Raw genomic sequence first — 21,041 nt, 5'->3', positions numbered from 1 at the left:
AACTGCCCCTTTGTGATGTCACAGAGTAGTTAGGAAGCACTTTGGGCATGTGACCAGAAGCGGGCTGTGGGCGGAATAAATTAAAACAGACTGTTTTGGTAGGAAGCACAAATCAAAGGATACGTATACAGCTGTAATAGGAGAAGATTCTGGAAAATCGAAAAAGTTTTCTGTGCAGGTTATTGTGTGTAGCTGCTCTACAGAGGACCGCAACTCAATACAAAGGGTCGAAAAATGAGCTTAATAGGCCCCCTTTAATGTTAGCGGACACCTATTCAGCATGTTGTTCTGTATGATATTGTGTAGTTTTAGAGCTGTTAACATTCATTTTGTCTTATTGAATACTAAATATGTTCATCTTCTTACAGTATATTGAATATTCAACCCTTTTCTGCCTGTGAAGTCCAACAGAAAAAGCCTCATTAACATGGGGAGTAGTATACAGTATGTATAGCATATATGTGCTTGGTGGTGGATCAGTGAGTCATGAAACGCATGCTCTAAGCACTGATTTAGACTTTCATCGTCTATTCCACAAGCATCATCATTCTCTTTGGGGATGCATTTAAAAAAAAAAAGCGCTCTGGATCAGCTCTTCTGCACCCGATAATGGGCACTGTGGAGGAGCGGCCACTGTTAGTCGATGAGTTGTGGTGGGCGTGAAGAGAAGATGTAGGTAGAATGAAAATGCTGCCACAGTAGGCTACCTTTGCTCTTTTTTTTTTTATCCTCCACCCGTTCACATGCTGTAATTTACCTCTCTATCCATGCTGTAATCTAACTGTGCTGTAATCAATATAGATATCTAGCTATAAAACACTTAACATGGAGGTGCAACAGTGAGTCATCACTGATGATGGAAGGGGTCGATCCAAATATTGATAGGAGCGATACCAAGGGTAACATCGGTATCAGATTGATACTATTCATCCATACATTTTCAATGCCGCTTATCCTCACTTGGGGTATGCTGGAGCCTACCCCAGCTGACTTTGGGTGAGAGGCGGGTACATCTTCGACTGGTTGCCTGTTGTATTTCTGTTCATATTGTAACATTGTCATTATTATATTATATTTACTGTATATGTTTGTTGTTGTATTGTTGGAAAAAATTGCTTTATGGTCAGAAAGGCAAATTATTTGAATGCGAGGCACCAGTAGTTGCATGTAACAAACTAATTTGTTTGCCCATGTATCACTGTATTGAACACCCTGGACTGGTGGCCAGCCAATCACAGGGCACATATAGACAAACAACCATTCACACTCACATTCATACCTATGGACAATTTGGAGTCACCAATTAACCTAGCATGTTTTTGGAATGTGGGAGGAAACCGGAGTACCCGGAGAAAACCCACGCATGCACGGGGAGAACATGCAAACTCCACACAGAGATGGCCGAGGGTGGAATTGAACTCGGGTCTCCTAGCGCGCGAACCACTCCATTGCCGTACAGCCACTGCATTGAACTGAGCAGACAAAAAAATAAAGCATCCGCTGCTTTGGTGCTATTTTAAATTATATATAACATTTTCTTGTTGATTGTACACAGTGTATATTCTATATATGTCAATTTTTAAACATTTTAATGTATAATGTTATATAAGATTACTAACAAAACCGACAGTACCATGAAACCATGAAAGCTGGTATCGTAGTAACGGAACAAAAACAGGAAGTACAAAAGGTCGAAAACACAATTAGCGATTGGCGCCTCATTTGTGTGCTAAATGAATGCGGACCCAGCAACACATGCTTGAAAGTGATATTGTGCGAGTAACGTCACGTAAGCAATGTAACAGTCGTCAACCTTAACACAGCAACAGCAGTGCTCAGTTCCGACAGGATAAACTTTGCATATCAATTGTATGTTTAATTTAGTTTTTGTGCAAATTAAGCAAAATGTACTACACTTCTTTATAAATAGAATATTTTTGTAATATTTTTGCACAGCGGTCGAGTGGTTAGCGCGCAGACCTCACAGCTAGGAGACCAGGGTTCGATTCCACCCTCTGCCATCTCTGTGTGGAGTTTGCATGTTCTCCCAGTGCATGCGTGGGTTTTATCCGGGTACTCCGGTTTCCTCCCACATTCCAAAAACATGCTAGGTTAATTGGCGACTCCAAATTGTCCATAGGTATGAATGTGAGTGTGAATGGTTGTTTGTCTATATGTGCCCTGTGATTGGCTGGCCACCAGTCCAGGGTGTACCCCGCCTGTTGCCCGAAGACAGCTGGGATAGGCTCCAGCACCCCCCACGACCCTTGTGAGGAAAAGCGATAGAAAATGAATGAATTAAACTTGTTTACAAACTTTTGTTTTAGATGATTAGACATGAAATAACACCAATCTAGTCACCTTTACATTCATATTACCCAATATGGACTATTTTAAAAGTGTGTGATATAATTCTCTATCTAGATGATGGCGGTGGGGCGTGGTCCAATATGTCTAGTTGACAACTTCCTCCCGTATGTCCGCCCCTGTCCTCCATGTTAGATGACACGAAAAAGTGACACCAGCCAATCACATCTCATTGCGCTCCCGCTTAGCGAGTCAAAACAGTGTCAGGGGGCGGAGTGTGTGGATATAAAAGCTCTTGCTTGGACTCGGATACCCATGTGTGGGTCTGTGGTGCTTCAGAAAGAATACACATGCACCCGGTATGGACTAATCGAACCGTGACCGGACCAGGAGTAGAGGAAGGGGTGAAAGGGTGACGAACTCTTAGAAGAGTCACATTTTGAAGCGTAATCAGCACAAATGTACACATAATTATAACGCATGGCTATGAATGAAAGAAAAAACAGAAACGACGCCAAGTGATGGCCAGCCCCGCCGTCCCGGCCGCCTGATACCGCCGCTTCGGAACCCAGCGGAGCCTCCTTGGATGCGAGGAGCGAGCGCGGTTCCCGTTCTATGAGGTACGCTCCCATATTTTTCATATTCATGTTGATACGCTCTGCGTGGGTGTGATAGGAAGGCACTGCGACCTTAAACACTGCATAGTTGCAACAAGCTTTAAGTTGGAGGCAGACGATAAGAAGAGAAGCCATAGCATGCTTCTGACTAGGGTGGGGGATACTGCAAATGTTGGTGTCGGTCTGATACCAAGTACTATAAGGGCAGTCTTGCCGATGCTGAGACGGATATCGATGCTTGGTTTTCAGTTTTTGAAGCGCATTGATAGATTTTGTGTGAAAAACAGTGTATTTTAGTATCTACGTTTTGATTTAATTATGTCATTATGTTGGCGGCACGGTGGGCTAGTGGTTAGCGCGCAGACCTCACAGCTAGGAGACCAGGGTTCAATTCCACCCTCGGCCATCTCTGTGTGGAGTTTGCATGTTCTCCCCGTGCATGCATGGGTTTTCTACGGGTACTCCGGTTTCCTCCCACATTCCAAAAACATGCTAGGTTAATTGCCGACTCCAAATTGTCCATAGGTATGAATGTGAGTGTGAATGGTTGTTTGTCTATATGTGCCCTGTGATTGGCTGGCGACCAGTCCAGGGTGTACCCCGCCTCTCGCCCGAAGACAGCTGGGATAGGCTCCAGCACCCCCGCGACCCTCGTGAGGAAAAAGCGGTAGAAAATGAATGAATGAATGTCATTATGTTGAAGTAATTACATTTATCTATATATACATATATATATGGCCAGGAATATTTCAATATTCAACAAAGCAAATCAGAAATCACTCCGCACTCTTTATTGTTCTCTGGTTCTACCATATCTTACTTCTTGTGTGGAAATATGGGCTAATAACTATAAAAGCAATCTTCACTCGCTAAATGTACTGCAAAAAAGGTCAGTAAGGATAATTCATAATGCCGCCTACAGAGAACATACTAACTTCTTATTTCTAAAATCACAAATACTTCAACTTGCTGATATAGTTCATCCTCAGACAGCTAAAATAATGCATTCATTCGTTCATTTTCTAACGCTTTTCCTCATGAGGGTCGCCGGGGTGCTGGAGCCTATCCCAGCTGTCTTCGACCGAGAGGCAGGGTACACCCTGGACTGGCCGCCAGCCAATCACAGGGCACATATAGACAAACAACCATTCACACTCACATTCATACCTATGGACAATTTGGAGTCACCAATTAACCTAGCATGTTTGTGGAATGTGGGAGGAAACCGGAGTACCCGGACAAAAACCCACGCATGCACGGGGAGAACATGCAAACTCCACACAGAGATGGCTAAGGGTGGAATTGAACCCTGGTCTCCTTGCTGTGTGGTCTGCACGCTAACCACTCGACTTCCGTGCAGCCCAAAAACTCTTATCTCTCATGCAAATCCTCGTTGCCGCAAAGTCCTCTTCTGTCCAGTTTATTCTCGACTGAAGTTGTAAACACAAACAACATCAACAATGTAATAATAAGAACAACACACGAAAAAATCATCGATAAATATCGATGACTTCACACTCGTATCAACACGTTAGTTCTACACTGTGGTATTGACACAGTCGACATTGGGATCCCTTCACCCACCACTACAGAGCAGACTGCATGCGTGTGACATCAGTGAAGGAAGCTCCCTCTCAATGAAACACTTTTTATTGTCTTGGCGCGTTCCGACACGATGGTTCTGATCCACTTTCACTGCAAGGTAAGATGCATTCTGCATTCTGCATTCTCCCAGAAGCCGAGGTTAATCTTCTGAAGTTGTTGCAGCAAAATGCGTCAGTTAGTGCGCATCTGCGCTCGCAGAAATGGATCTGGATCATTTGTTGCCAAGAAACAGACTTCCGGTTGTTTACACATTTGCTTGACGTGGCCGGCGGCTCCTGTCGACATCCGGTGGTCTATTCGCTTGCACATCCAACCCACCGCACATTCATCTATCATTCTTATCATTCATATCATTCCGTCCTTCCTCCACTTTTTCCTCTCCCTCTCTCTCTCTCTCTCCCCCCACGTGTGATTGATCCACCATGTTTGTGTATACATCTTCCCCTCCAGATGCTAAATGATTGTGCAATCTGTCACTTGATGATGATGACGGCGCCCTGGAAGCCATTATCATCCATCAAGACCAAGGAAGGCTGCAGTGCAAGCTCAACTGTTACCACTTGTTTCACGCATATTCATCATGCATTACATGTGAACGCATCAGTATTGACCCAATTGTTTTGATGTGTGTGTGCCTGTGTGTGTGTCTGTGTGTGTGAGGGAGAAAGATGATGCGAGGTCTCTCTCTGTCTGCAGTTTCCACGACAACGGGACATACAGAAAGAGGATGTGTGTGTGTGTGTGTGAGCAAGAGAGAGAGAGAAGAAAATGCTTAAAATTAGTATTGCAGCAATACATCCAATCAGAGGAAAGTGAACACAGAAATTCTGATTCTGTCAGGCCCTCTGATTGGCCAACTCACGTCGATATGGGTGGTTGTTTGACATAACCGGAATCGAAATTGCTTGCACATATGTATATTTGGGACTTTGTCCACAGACATAATAATTACATTTTTTTTACATGGTTTTCTTCCATTTGTGCAGATTTTTAGGTTCTTATGTTTTCATATATTTTCTACTGCTGTCTGCATTTTGTCGTAGCTTAATGATAACAATTGTTTCGTATTGTATGTCGACCAAAGCGGTCACGTGTGTATGTTGACGTCAACTTAAGTCTCTGTGGTGTAAAGTCGCATCAGTCAATCAAATCAAAATGATCAAGGAAAAAAGTCACACTTATTTTCGGAGGTCAAACCCAATATAGCGTTTTTTTTGCACTTTAAACCCGGATAAGTTGAATTAACTTTAAAATTAGAGGAAAAAACGGTTGCCCTAAAAAATTAAAGTCATGAAATGATAACTTCAATGAGTTCTAATTAAAGACTTTAAGTTCCTGAACTTGGTATTTTAAGTACAATGCACTAAAACTAAAAATAATTCACAAACATAAATTGCTTTGCACAACCATTAAACTCAATATCTTAAGTTTATAGTCCGGAAAATATGCTAATTAGAACACGGTTGACTGAGACTTGATGAGCTGGTCGACACAAATGAGTGGTTGACACAAGCGGGACAGACTTAAATGGGTTGAACTTTATCTTCTGACCTACTCTGACACAATCCCTGCTTTTGTTTTAGACACTGGCCACCAGTAGTGTAATATTTACACAGCTGTCACTCCTCTGGACAATACCGGCATTCACAGAGGTGGCCTAAATTCAGTGATACAATACACCCCAACACCTGATCTCACACGCCCAATTAAACGCCACATATTAAATTCTGCTTCTGGGTAACTTGAGCTCATGTGAGTGATGGATGTGTCTTGATAGTAGATAAATGGGTGTCAGCGGATAGTTGAGCAACTTCTCAACAAAAACTCGTAATTTGTGAGGTGCGGGTGAGATTGGACATGGAAAATAAAGATCTAGGTCAGGGGTGGGCAAACGTTTTGGGGGGGGCAGACTATATGTTTTACACGTAACAGCCCACCTGAAATTATTATCTGCTATATATGTTTGTGTCGGGCTGGTTAGCGCGCAGACCTCAAAGCTAGGAGACCCGAGTTCAATTCCACCCTCGGCCATCTCTGTGTGGAGTTTGCATGTTCTCCCCGTGCATGCGTGGGTTTTCTCCGGGTACTCCGGTTTCCTCCCACATTCCAAAAACATGCTAGGTTAATTGGCGACTCCAAATTGTCCATAGGTATGAATGTGAGTGTGAATGGTTGTTTGTCTATATGTGCCCTGTGATTGGCTGGCCACCAGTCCAGGGTGTACCCCGCCTCTCGCCTGATGACAGCTGGGATAGGCTCCAACACCCCACGCAAACCGAGGACTCCATTCACTGGAGTCTGCCGTCACAGATCACATGCACTGCAATTAGTTGGTTCCAGACCCAATCGTGATAAGTGAATGTCCGTGAAGTAGGATTCAATGTTAATAAATACCATATTTTCATAGTTAGACCATAGAAAACCAGTTAATGACTTTCTAAATATGATTTCTACCATTATTAGAGACCATGTGATAACACCCCTATAGTCACCTCGATCTGTTTTTTGCTTGCTAGGGTAGCTATAGAAGTTTGTGTGAGAGCACACACTGAGCGATGCATCCTGGAAGATTGACAAGTTGGGTGGACGACCCTCTGCTCTTATCTTCATTCAACCCTTTGAATGAGCGACATTATCTAGCATTATTACCTCCCATATTCCAAAAACATGCTAGGTTAATTGGCGACTCCAAATTGTCCATAGGTATGAATGTGAGTGTGAATGGTTGTTTGTCTATATGTGCCCTGTGATTGGCTGGCAACCAGTCCAGGGTGTATCCCGCCTTTCCACCAAAGACAGCTGGGATAGGCTCCAGCATACTCCCACCACCCTTATACCCGATATAGAAAGTGGATGGATGGAAATCCATCTGCATTTGGCAACACAGCGTAATGGATACTGTCCGTCCTCATCAGGCCCAGCCGGTCCTCGGGTTCCTTGAATCTCATGAAGCGTCTTGACAGACTCCGTAATTTGCTACTTGAAGCAGTGATTATTTTCTCAACCCGTCCTTGCTAGATAATGACATCATAAATCAAAGTAACCATATGTTTATTATATCATTCAACCATGAGCTCTCGTGGTGTTATTCAAAAATTGTGTCACATGTTATTCCGTCTAACGACTCAGAAGCACAACTGGAATGGAATTGATTTGGATTTGAATGTGCTATTAACTTTTTGCAGTTGGACTCAACGCAAAAAATAATTCTTTTTTCTGCAGAACACTTCTATTAGTGTAGTGATGTCCCTAATTGAGTACCTTAGGGCAATACCAACCACTTTATTGGCAATATTGCCAACATTTGGATCAACCCCCCGGACATCTTGGTTCTACAATAATTAAAAATGAATATTACTATTTTCCACTAACATGTACTCACTACTTTAAATGAGGCACTAAAAAGACAAAGTGAAAGTAAACACAACACTAGTGTCATATTGAAATGTTTACAGGGTCTTGAAATTACCTTTTTTTGTACAACTAAGCCAGCCAAAGGGGAGTAATGTGAAAGTAAACACATTCTGGCTGTAAATTGATAATATAATGAGAATGTATCCACTTATTACTTTTATCCATTAGTGTGTACCAATACTTACCCCCCCCGTGACAATTATCATGAAGTGATTCATGTTGTGATGTATGGTGAGAAGGTCCACTATATTACTGCCACACAGAGGAAGAATTGCTGATGTTTTTGGTTTCATAAATGATATGCAGTGCATCCAAAAAGTATTCACAGGGTTTCACTTTTTCCACATTTTTTCCCCCAAAATGGAATAAATTTGTTTTTTTCCCCTCAATTCACAACACTCAATAATGACAACATGAAAAAAAGTTATTCACAGTATTTTATCACTTACTTTTTTCTCACTACTCAAGTATCTTTGGGGGCTGAACGGCACACAAGCAGTTAGCGCACAGGCCTCGCAGCTAGGAGACCCGAGTTTGATTCCACCCTCGGCCACTGTGTGGAGTTTGCATGTGGGTTTTCTCTGGGTACTCCGGTTTCCTCCCACATTCCAAAAACATGCTAGGTTAATTACCGACTCCAAATTGTCCATAGGTATGAATCTGAGTGGGAATGGTTGTTTGTCTATACCAGGGGTCGGCAACCTTTACTATGAAAAGAGCCATTTTACCCAATGCCCACTGAAGAAAAATAGCCTGGAGCCGCAAAACATATAGTATGTTTAAAACAACATTGGAGGGAATTTGGGGGTATCAAAGTAGTTCAGATAAGAAAAGACGAGTTGGAGTACTCTTGCTAGTTTTGGAAATAAACTTACATAAATGTATGTGTAAACTACTGTAAACGTAAAAACAAGTTCCCATGCCGCTGTTTTTAAATTATCTCGAATTTATTTTTTAGATTTGTAGGTAAGTATTACTTGTTTTTCTTCATGTACTGAACTGGATAGCAGTCAGAACTCACTCAGGATGCATTCATGGTCTCAGACAAAGTTGGATTTTTTAAAACTCATTACAAAAGACGTCCATTTTCCCCACTCGGGTGTTAAAAATATTCAAGCATCGCAAAGGGAGCCACAATAAAGAGGCTGAAGAGCCACATGCGGCTCTGGAGCCGCAGGTTGCTGACCCCTGGTCTATACTATGTGCCCTGTGATTGTACCCCGTCTCTCGCCCAGAGACAGCTGGCATAGGCTCCAGCCTCTCCATTTCACATCTCACATGTCTTAATTCATTTTGGAACAAGTATATCACTGTATTTTATTTTGTCGTCATACCAAAATATTTTTTTTGTTTTAATATCCAGGGTGTACCCTGCCTCTTGCTTGAGGACAGCTGGGATAGGCTCCAGCATACTCCAGCATGACGCGAGTAAGCTGTACAGAAAATGGATGGATTTGAATTTAGTTTCAAAAAGGTACTACAACTAAAGTCCTAAAATGAAAAAAAAAAACAGAAAAAGGCTGATAGAAAAGCTCATCGGCAACTACACCAAATACCAGGAAGACGGCAGATGGAGGCAACAAAACGGCATACAAAAATCTAGGGTACCCGCAGGCAAAAATGGCAAAAGAAGACTTCAAGCAAAGAAAACTAGATACAGTTAAGTGTAGTATGGCGCAGACCGGAACAATCTGGCATCTTCCTCATGTGGACGGCGAGCTTAATTGTTGATAGGGTCGTTGCTCATTGTTGCTCGTTGCTCCATACAAGGAACATAAAGAATTTTGTTAGCATGCTGTACTTACTGTATACAAAGCAACTGGGAGTGCTATTCCCTTAACTTTGTGGCCAGTGGCTGATCACCTAAAGTGTGATATCATCAGTGAAAAAAAAACCACATGGAGAAAGAAACTGATTTCTCCACGATATACGTACCTATTTTTTATTTTTTTACTTTTTCATGAACAGTCAGACTTTGTTTTGCTGATCAAAAAGCAACACATCTCCTCAAGGGTATGTGACACATCTTCAGATTATCCTCCGTCTGAGCTGTGAGCTCCTCTGTGGCACAAGAGGCTTATCAGGCCTCCAGGCTGCTGCTGATACCATCGCAACATTGGGATTCCACCCACCCATCTACTTTTAGTTGAATAATATCAGATATTATTTAATAATATCATTAATATTATATAATCCTTCCATCCATTTTTTTATAGCGCTTGTCCTCACTAAGGTTGCTGGTATGCTGGAGTTTATCCCAGTCAAAAGTTGAATGAACTCGTAGCGTTGGTTCAAGAGTAGGCGTGTGCATTTGATTGCTACAACAGTTGGATCAAATTTACAGAGAAATTGTGTGATGGTGCATCAGTTGTCTAATTGGTGTGATAGCAACCTTGACAAATTGTAGCGTCTGTTGATATGCAGTCACTGGAGGCAGGCAACTGTATTATGATGCCAAGATGAAGGATCATATACCCAAGCTAACCAGGAGGTGATCAGACTTTTGCAACAAAGTATCTAAACTTTTCCTGGAGAATGACAGGCTGGGTATACTTCATATATACAGCTTTTCATTCATTCATTTTCTACTGCTTATCCTCACGAGGGTCGCGTGGGGTGCTGGAGCCTATCCCAGCTGTCTTCGGGCGAGAGGCGGCGTACACCCTGGACTGGTTGCCAGCCAATCACAGGGCACAAATACACAAACAACCATTCACACTCACATTCATACCTATGGAGGTAATAATGCTAGATAATGTCGCTCATTCAGAGGGTTGAATGAAGATAAGAGCAGAGGGTCGTCCACCCAACTTGCCAATCTTCCAGGATGCATCGCTCAGTGTGTGCTCTCACACAAACTTCTATAGTTACCCTAGCAAGCGTCATGGAAAAACAGATCGAGGTGACTGTAGGGGTGCTATCACATGGTCTCTATTAAAGGTAGAAATCATATTTAGAAAGTCATTAACTGGTTTGTTGTAGTCTAACTACGAAAATATTGTGTTTATTAACATTGAATCCTACTTTATGGAAATCGTTGGTCTGGAACCAACGAACCGTGATAAATGAGGGATTACTGTACTTCAAATCTCCTCCATCCAACCCTGTCTTCCGAAACCAGAGTACCCGGAGAAAATCCATGCATGCACGGGGAAAACAAGCAAACTCCACACAGGGATGGCCGAGGGTGGAATTGAACTGGGGTCTCCTAGCTGTGAAGCCTGAGCGCTAACCACTCGTTCGCCGTGCAGCCTGCTTTCGGTTAACAAAACATAAATAACCAAAGTGAATTAGTCTCTTCTTCTTTAGTCGTCAGTACCTCATCAGCCATGAGACTGAATACTTTGAACAATAAAAGATAGGCACAGATTTTAGTTTAATGTATTCAGGCTTCACTCCTGTCAACATGCCCCCTTGGTTATATTCGGACTTGTTGTACCACATTCAAAAAGGCTGTGGTGATCGTTCATGCGGGTGGACACAGGCCGCACCTGTTGAGATAAACTCATCTGGCTCAAACTGCTCGGTCAGCCAAGTGTGTTGACCCATATCGAATGTCGATGCGGTCGATTCAGCTCTGCGTGTGGTTTTTGGTGTTGATGCTTGGTCATCATGTGACTGTAGAGAAAAAGTGACTGATCGCCACCTGAAACTTTTTCTATGTGTGCTTTGAGATCTTTTGGCTTCTGTTCAGTTCTTAAAATAAATAATCCCTCTTGTGATTTTGATGTTAATTTGTTGATTATTATTACAATATAAGCCAGGGCTATACAAATATCAACCATGGAACAATATCAGCAACACGGCAAAAAAAACTGAAAAATATGAATCACTCTAATACAGGGGTGGGCAAATATTTTGACTCGTGGGTCGTGTTGAGTTAACAAAATTGTCCCAGGTGCCAGAACATATATTTAACACACACACACACACACACTATTTTATGCTTATAATTTGTCTAATGTATCTGTAAAAGTGTTATACTATCAGCTATATGTTCTTGTGTCCCTTTTTTCAGGCGCACTTTAGACATCAGACAACATCAAACTCATTCATTCATTCATTTTTCGGGGTACACCCTGGACTGGTCGCCAGCCAATCACAGAGCACATATAGACAAACAACCATTCACACTCACATGCATACCTATGGACCATTTGGAGTATTCGCCAATTAACCTAGCATGTTTTTGGAATGTGGGAGGAAACCGGAGAAAACCCACACATGCACGGGGAGAACATGCAAACAGAGATGGCCGAGGGTGTAATTGAACTCGGCTCTCCTAGCTTTGAGGTTTGCATGCTAACCACTCGACCGCCGTGCGGCCCACAACATCAAACTATGTAATTTAATTTTACAGTTTTGTTGTTTTTTTTACTAAATAAGACATCTGACTTGCAAGTTGTGTTGCTAGTTTGTTTGTTAAAAGTTGAAATAAAAGCAACTGGCGGGCCGGATTCAAATGCTCGGTGGGCTGCATTTTTGCCCTGTGCTGTACTTTGCCCACCCCTGCTCTAATATATCACCAACCTTGACTATTTGGATGGATTTTGTTGCTGAGCCACTTTATTCTCCTCCTTCCAGGTGAATGTTGACGACACCATTGAAATGTTACCAAAATCAAGACGAGCTCTGACCATTCAAGAGATTGCAACGTTAGCGCGATCCTCCTTACATGGTATGTTCCATCGACGTACACTCAACAAATAGTACACAAATGCAGTACCATAACGGCTATTTACTTCCCAGGTATTTCCCAGGTAGTGAAGGATCATGTGACTAAGCCTACAGCCATGGCTCAGGGCAGAGTGGCCCACCTCATCGAGTGGAAGGGGTGGTGTAAGCCCATGGATACTCCTGCAGCCCTGGAATTGGACTTTAATTCCTACTCGGATCTTACAGAAGGAGAACAGGAAGCTCGCTTTGCTGCAGGTAAATCTTTTTTTTTTTTTCGCTAGGCATCATCCACATTTCAAGAGACTTTATTGTCATGTTTATCAGTTATTGCCAAGCATCTCGGAGAATAATAAACCAGATGATAGCACCCTTATATCAGTTTTTACTAGGTGTATATGAGCTCACCGTCTATCCTCAGTGACTAATATAATAACCATATTACTACCTTGGAGTTGTCAATCTCAGCAGGGATAATCTCTGCACATTCGCCGTCTGAATCTTAATATTGAAGCAGAGCAGACATACAGTATGGATCCCTACTGACTCGGTATTACAAAGCAATAAGCACAGAATTTGCAATATTCCCATCACGCTTCTAAACGCGTAAACAGAACATACTAACAGAGAACATACTAACTCCTTATTTCTAAAATCACAAATACTTAAACTTGCTGATATAGTTAATCTTCAAACAGCTAAAAGCAAATACTTCTCTACAAGAAAGGAGAAATATGATCTCAGGGAAGAACTACATGTTTTTCATTCTGAATTCATGATGGTGATGTCACAACTTATTGATGTGGGATGACATTAATAGTTTTGGTGGACTTGGTTACCCTTAACTTAACTTGTGTGGAAATATGGGGTAATAACTATAAAAGCAATCTTCACTCGCTAAATGTACTGCAAAAAAGGTCAGTAAGGATAATTCATAATGCTGCCTACAGAGAACATACTAACTCCTTATTTCTAAAATCACAAATACTTAAACTTAATCTTCAAACAGCTAAAATAATGCACAAGGCTAAAAATAACCAATTACCTAAAAATATAATCCAATACTTCTCTACAAGAGAGGAGAAATATGATCTCAGGGAAGAACTACATTTGAAACACTTATATGCTAGGACTACGTTAAAAAGCCATAGCATTTCAGTATGTGGAATCAAACTATGGAATGGATTGAGTAAGGAACTCAAACAATGCACAACGATGAGCCAATTCAAGAAACAATACAAGCAGTTGATGTTTGCTAAATACAAGGATGAAGAGTCTTGAACCAGTCATGATGTGCTATATATATATATGACTATATTGACCGTTACCATGGTACCCATTATGTCATTGTACGGTCATATCACCTTGTACTTCGGTACAGGACAAAAAATAAAAACATAAAAAAATAAATAAAAAATAAATTAATTAATAAAAATGAATAAATATATGGTTTAATAAAATATAATTAAATGTAATGATTTAATAATTTAATTTAAAAATACAAAATTTTTAATTATATTAGGAAAGCAGGAAGTGAACAAATTTAACAGTTACTGATTTTAAAAGTAGCAGATGGAGGGGTAGGATTTAATAAGCTTTGCTTCTTCCTACTCCTTTTGGACATGTGGAACTGTGAACTGATTATGTGATGCATTCAATTGTAATCTGATGCATGTTCGAATGAAATTAAACCATTACCATTACCATAAATATACACTTTCCAAGATGGTCATACAACACGTGAGCCATCAACAAGCTGTCATCACACATACAGTATGCCTCCACTTACTCTTTATATTATTTTTTTCCTTTCTCCTTATTTTCACACCAGACTTGAATGTGTTAATCTTTTCATCTTTCAACCCCGCGTCGTCCACTGGTCGCTCACTTGCTCCCCGCAATGCAGACACTCAAGGTTAATTTGCCCAGTAAGGTTTTGCCACTGCTACATAGTGACTGAGCGCTTTTCCCAAGTGTTTTTTTTCGTCCTGCTGTCGTAGCCTATCTTCTATCTTCCAGCACTTCTCTGGTCTTCACTTGTTTTCTTCTCTTCTGCAAGCCTTTGTTATTTTAAAGGTCATCTCTGTTCTAAAAGACGATGGTGTGTTTAATGTCATTTTGTCTTGGAAATTCAAAGAACAAGCAGACGTAGGCGTTTTTTTTTTGGCCTTCCCTTAATCGCTGCTTTTTTAAAAATTGTTCGTGGACACGCATGTAGGAAGTGCGACATATCTGAACGTGCGTTGGCCTACCTGTTAATTGTGTCTTTATTGGTTGCAAACCCCATAACTGAAGTCATGAATGAACTCCTGGTAATCTCAACCTCCGTCAAAACGTTATTTTGGTTCATCAGAAGATCAGAAGTCACCATAGAAGGTGTCATCCATTTGAAAATCAAGACAATGTGAATGTGATATATATAAAAAATAACAATAATGTAAAGGTCAGATAAATCAGATAAATCAGAATCACTTTGTAAGAATACACTGATGCGTTTCATATTGACGATATAGTAGCAGAGATTTTGTGCCGCAGGCTGTGCTGATTTATAGCCAGCTCAAGTGATGCATGGAAAGTGGAATTACAGCAGACATAGCCAAGTGATGGGATGCGGAAAGACAGCAAATGCAGCTAACAAGGAAAGACAGGAGCACCGCATGATGGCTGAGAGGAATTGGGATATTGGGGAGACAAGAAGACATGATGACAAAGGTAGTCAGGGAGACACCAGGCACAAGGCAATGAAACAAAAGGCAATGGCAGACAGTCGAAGTGACATTTCATTTTGAGAGGTAACTGGAGAACGGTTACCATGAAGGTTACAGATGTATGGGGATGGATGCAGGAGAGAGCAAGAGCATCATAGTCAACATGCATACACAGAGCTGGCTGGCCTATAATATACTCTATGTATATATGAATGTATGTATGTGTGTGTATATACATATATATATACATACATGCACAGTATGATGGAATAGGGCTGGGCTATATGGCAAAAAAACAAATTATCATGATACATATTTTCATATTGTATGCTGGCAACCAGTCCAGCGGGTACTGGACTGGGATAGGCTCCAGCATACCCCAGCAACCCTAATGAGAATCAAGCGGCATAGCAAATAAGTGAATGAATATCGCTCGACTTTTATCCCAATTTTCATATTGTTTTTAACCTGTTAGAAAAACTAAAGAAACTAGACATAAGTCCAAAATTCTATTACATCACATAGTTTCAAAAAGTGATTAATCATGATTAATTTCAAAACTGTGATTCATTTGAGTACAATTTTTAATAATTTGACAGTGCCAAATTGATGTGAGTTAAATAATTGTAAAATAAAAAGGCTGATTAATCATGATTAATTTCAAAGTGGTGATTAATTTGATTAAAATTTTAAATAATATTTTAAATAATTTTATAGTGTCAAATATTTGTGAGATAAATAATTGTAAAAATACGGAAAGCTGATTAATCATGATTAACTGCTGGATGGTGATTAATTTGATTAAAATTTTTAATAATTTGATAGTGCCAAATTGTTGTGAGATAAATAATTGTAAAATACGGAAAGCTGATTAATCATGATTAATTTCAAAATGGTGATGAATTTGATTAAAATTTGTAATAATTTGATAGTGCCAAATTGTTGTGAGATAAATAATTGTAAAATACGAAAAGCTTTTCTTTTTCTCTTATTTTACTACGTTTTGCTTTAAACTGTATTTGTATTTTAGTTAATATAGGACATTTTTACACTTAAAAATGCTTAATTTATGCCAACAATAATTGCTGAAATATGCACTTTTTAAATCTTTCACAGAACAATTCTATTCATGTCTGTACAAAGTTGACAATTCAAAACCAGTGGCTTCATTTTTCATTTGAAAATCATAAAAATTTAATTTCATAGCCTAAAGTGTGACAAAGTATAGCAGAACAGAATTAATATTTTAATGATGATACACAGTTGGTGCCATGCCTTGGATGTTATGTTTTCCTGGATTTGATGACAACAGGCCTCCATATATCCAATAACTACACCTTCCAAAACTGCATACATGTACTAAATGACTGGAGAACATCAGCTGTCATGGCAACGTGGCCAACGTTGCACCATCTCTGTTTGCACCTTTCTTCTGCTCGTCCAAAAGAACGACACAACATGGAGACACAATGACGTTCCCATGGTAACCGTGTGTTTTCTTATTTGTGTGCTTGTGTGTGTTTGCAGGTGTGGCAGAGCAGTTTGCCATCGCCGAGGCAAAGCTGAGAGCCTGGTCGTCAGTAGATGGTGATGAGTCCAATGATGACTCATACGATGAGGACTTTCTGCCTGCCAACGAGCCCACCACACAGAGCACAGGTATGCACACACACACACACACACACACACACACAGACCTATTTGAAATGTATTTCTTTCATATTGTCCCTTTGCTCCAGATAACACGCCTCCATGTCCATCCGGCTTTCCCTCTGCGTCATTCTGTCCCACTGCCCCAGTTTTCATCTGATTTTTTTTTTGTTCCTCTTCGTAATTTGATATCCTCTTGCAACTTTAATATGATTTCCTTTGCTGGAGAGGTAGTGTGTGTCAGATGGTGGTGTGTGGCCACGGATATGTGTGTGTGTGTATTTATCAGAGCTTTCATCTTGATTACATCCAGCCACCAATAACTGCAGGTCATAACACCTAACTCAGTTCTGACCACACGTATCTTCCTAAGAAATCTGTAGCCCTGTGGTCATTCACTGATGGTTTCGGAATTAAAACCTTAAGGCGAGTCACTCGTTCAAGAGTCATACATACTGTATGTTCTACAAAATGTGTCAATAATTGATTGCTATTTTGTGGTAGAGTCATATGGAGTATTCTGGTCACTAATGTTACATGGACGAGACATTGCCTTACATTCATTACATTACCTCAACTTGAGTTCGACATGATATAGTGAAAAAAGTTCTCCTCTCGTTCCATGTGGAAGTGGTACTTTTGACTTCCTTCATTTTAACTTTAGAATAAGTTTTAGAATAAATAGATTAGAGGCATCCGTCGCTTGTGTTACTTCAGTGATACCGTAGCATGCTGATAAGAGTTGTACAATGTCGTGCTAACAATTACTACAATTATGTGTGCCGGATTTTTGTCAGACCAGTTGTCCTGTATATCAATCAAATCACAAACGTTTTTCTTTTTTTAATGCCACACGATTTAGGTTTCAGATACTTCAACAAGGAAGTGAGTTATGTCTTATTATTGTTATGTCTTATTATTGTTATTTAATGTCCACAGGGCTATAATAATGTCACCCTAAAACAGGACATTTCAGGAAACGGGAAAATGAGCTAGAATTTTCCACCTATTTGAAAATAGTTCGGGCTGCACGGCAAGTGGTTAGCGCACAGACCTCACAGCTAGTAAACCAGGGTTCAATTCCACCCTTCCTGTTTGTATGTTCTCCCCGTGCATGCGTGGGTTTTCTCCGGGTACTCCGGTTTCCTCCCACATTCCAAAAACATGCTAGGTTAATTGGCGACTCCAAATTGTCCATAGGTATGAATGTGAGTGTGAATGGTTGTTTGTCTATATGTGCCCTGTGATTGGCTGGCCACCAGTTCAGGGTGTACCCCGCCTCTCGCCTGAAGACAGCTGGGATAGGCTCCAGCACCCCCGCGACCCTTGTGAGGCTAAGCGGTAGAAAATGAATGAATGATCGGTATGGGAATCGGCAGCATAAAACCCTGATCAGAGCATCCCCAGTACTTATACATCTTGTACTTTAAAGTACTTTAAATTCTTGGAACGTACTTTCATAAGTCTCATAATTATTGGTCGTTTCTCTTTCCTGTTTTGAATGATTGATGTGAATTTTGCTTCCTTGTAGACGTGCCATCGTATTCTCCCTACTTAAAGGACCTGATCCACAGCCAGCTTTGTCAACACCTGGGCCTGCGTGGTCTGTGCTGCGAGGGAGGAGACGACGGAGGCCGAGACCGAGTGGGCAGCGGCGAGCCGTCTCCCACAGCGGGCTCGCCAGACACTTTGTGCTCCAGCCTGTGCAGTCTGGACGAGCACCACCCGCTGCTGCGTGACCTGAGCGGCCCCCGTGGCGGCCATCACAGCAACACCGCCGAGCTCGCCGCTAAGATCCTGTCAGCGCTGCAGGGAGGGGAGGAGCTTCTTCTGGCTCGACTTCAAAGGGTCGGGCAGACAGGGCCCGGTAGGGGGGATTGTGGATTCCACACCCTTAGGGGGAATGGGCGGGGTATTGGGCCTATTGGTGGTGGCCAGGCGTTGCCTTCATACTCCATGTCTTACTCCGAGACATACCTATCCCCTGGGGAGGATGACGAAACCCCCTGTAAGGACATGTGCCAGGTGGAGGCCAACGGGGAGGGGTTCCCACCTGATTATGACCCCCGTAGGAGGCTGTCTGATGTTGCTTCATCTGGAGTTGTTTCGCTTGATGAGGATGAGGAGGAGGAGGAAGCCAACCAATGACTCCTCCCACCTCAGTGCTCATTGAGGTGCCTCACTTCTACTTTATTTATTCATTTGTCTTTGCCTTACCTCCAAACAAACACCCCTGTCGTTTCGTTTTGCAGTATTTTCATCAACTTTATTTTTTGCAAGCGTCTAAACAATCTTTTTATCTGCGTGCAAAGACGAGTCGCTCAGTGGAAGCCTTGGGTTTGATACCCACAGGTCCACCAAGACCTCCAGAAATGAACATGAAAAGCAGAATGACTTAGTCCAGAACCCTTTTTTCTCTTTGCATGTATTTTGCAAGTGCTGACATTGATGGTCAGATCCGAGCACGGTTTGTAATCTCTTCTGTATGACCCCCAAACCCCTATCCAGCCCCCCCCAAGCATCTCCCCACTGGAGAAGCACACCGACCCTTTGCAAGAGACAAACTACAGCATCCTTTTAGGCATGGCTTGCTGAGTATGCCAAACTATTTAATCCTGTCACTACCAATTACAGTGGAACCTCCAAAGTAGAAAAAGTAGTACCTCTTAGGGTTAACTCCGTGGGAGTGTTTGCTTTTTCTTTGGCTTTTTATTTTTCTTGTAAGCCACCAAAGAGGAACAGTGTTAAGTTAAGTTGACGTCGGCATGCAATGGCGGTGTTAACCTGGATTCTACCACACACATAAAGCACAAAAGTAACTGTTACTTGTCTTAGTTTGAATTTTAAAAAATACTCAAAATAATAAACAGTTAATGTGCCCTGTTTCTGCAATTCTTAGTGGTCAAAATAACCCACAATGGAGCCAAAGAAAGTTGCATTGCCAGGATTTCCATAAAGGTGAGAAACATGACTGAAATAACTTGTCGCAAAACACCATGGCGGTGTCTTTGTTGATCTCGCTGCCATGTTGTTTCTCTGGCACTGTTCTTAAGTGGTTCACATCCTATCTCAAATTCATGGTAAGCTTGGATACATGCTCCTCAAAAATTCATGAGATAAAATGTGGTGTGCCCCAAGTATCAATTTTAGGCCCCATTCTTTTTAATTTATATATGCTATATATATATATATATACTATATATATAAATTTTCACAGTTATGCCGATGACACACAGCTGTATATTTCCATGTCTCCAGGTGACACAGGTCCACTTGATACCCTTTTTAACTGTATTTCAGACATCGAATCTTGGATGGCAGAAAACTTCCTGCAGCTCAACCAGGATAAAACTGAAGTTTTAATCATCGGTCCTGAGGCCCTGAAACACTGTTGTTAAACCCATCCAATTATGTAAAAAATCTGGGCTTTATATGTTCTTTTTTAACATGTAAAGCACTTTGTGCTACATTATATGCATGAAAAGTGCTCTACAAATAAAGTTTGATTGATTGATTTAAATTATTTCTTATGGGAAAAATGTATTGAGTTCGAGTACATTTTGGAAAGGTTTTAATGACTTTAATGACAATTTTTATTTTTAATTTATGGTATTTGATGTTAATAGTTGGTTAACTTCTTATAGTTTATGGTTTTTATGCACGTTAGCTAAATCATTGCAAAATGGAGGCTTTATCAACTCAACTTGTGTCGAACTGATTGTGTTCGACTTTGGAGGTTCCACTATCTGAGCAAATGCTGGAATGTCTTTAAAGTGACAGGACATTAATGTATTCTAAAATGACAATGTTTGGAAAAAAAAAAAAGAAACAAATACGGTTTGTCAGAAATATGACTGAAATGAAATGCTTTTATTGTACTGTTTTTCTATCACACAATAGTTGTTGATATTATATTCCTATCGGCATTATGATTGATGGATATTTGCCATAATAATCAAATCTACTGGAATTCTGTGGATTCCTGCATGGAAAACAAGAACTTTTTGATGTCTTAAACACGCACACACACACACACACACACATACAGCAGCAACAAAACACACAA

At 41.0% G+C, this 21,041-nt stretch overlaps 1 protein-coding gene across 2 annotated transcripts; it reads left to right on the top strand.

The window, feature by feature from the left end:
- Positions 1-2,594: 2,594 nt before the first annotated feature.
- On the top strand, positions 2,595-19,874 carry fam131ab (family with sequence similarity 131 member Ab). 2 transcript variants are annotated; one of them, XM_058080111.2, is made up of 5 exons: positions 2,595-2,927; positions 12,528-12,621; positions 12,693-12,875; positions 16,853-16,984; positions 18,507-19,874. In XM_058080111.2, exons 2-5 carry the CDS (start codon positions 12,552-12,554, stop codon positions 19,121-19,123), a joined length of 1,002 nt encoding a protein of 333 aa, XP_057936094.2. In that variant the 5' UTR covers positions 2,595-2,927; positions 12,528-12,551; the 3' UTR covers positions 19,124-19,874. The 2 variants fall into 2 exon arrangements, with proteins under 2 accessions (XP_057936094.2, XP_057936093.2); XM_058080110.2 differs by lacking the exon at positions 2,595-2,927 and adding an exon at positions 4,480-4,626.
- The last annotated feature ends 1,167 nt before the right edge of the window (positions 19,875-21,041 follow it).

Source organism: Doryrhamphus excisus, linkage group LG8, assembly GCF_037039965.1.
Source record: "Doryrhamphus excisus strain RoL-2023G ecotype Guam linkage group LG8, RoL_Dexc_Guam_v1.1, whole genome shotgun sequence".
Taxonomy (NCBI): Eukaryota; Metazoa; Chordata; class Actinopteri; order Syngnathiformes; family Syngnathidae; genus Doryrhamphus; species Doryrhamphus excisus.
The sequence above is the reverse complement of the archived record's forward strand: the minus strand, read 5'-3'. Positions and strand labels throughout refer to the sequence as shown.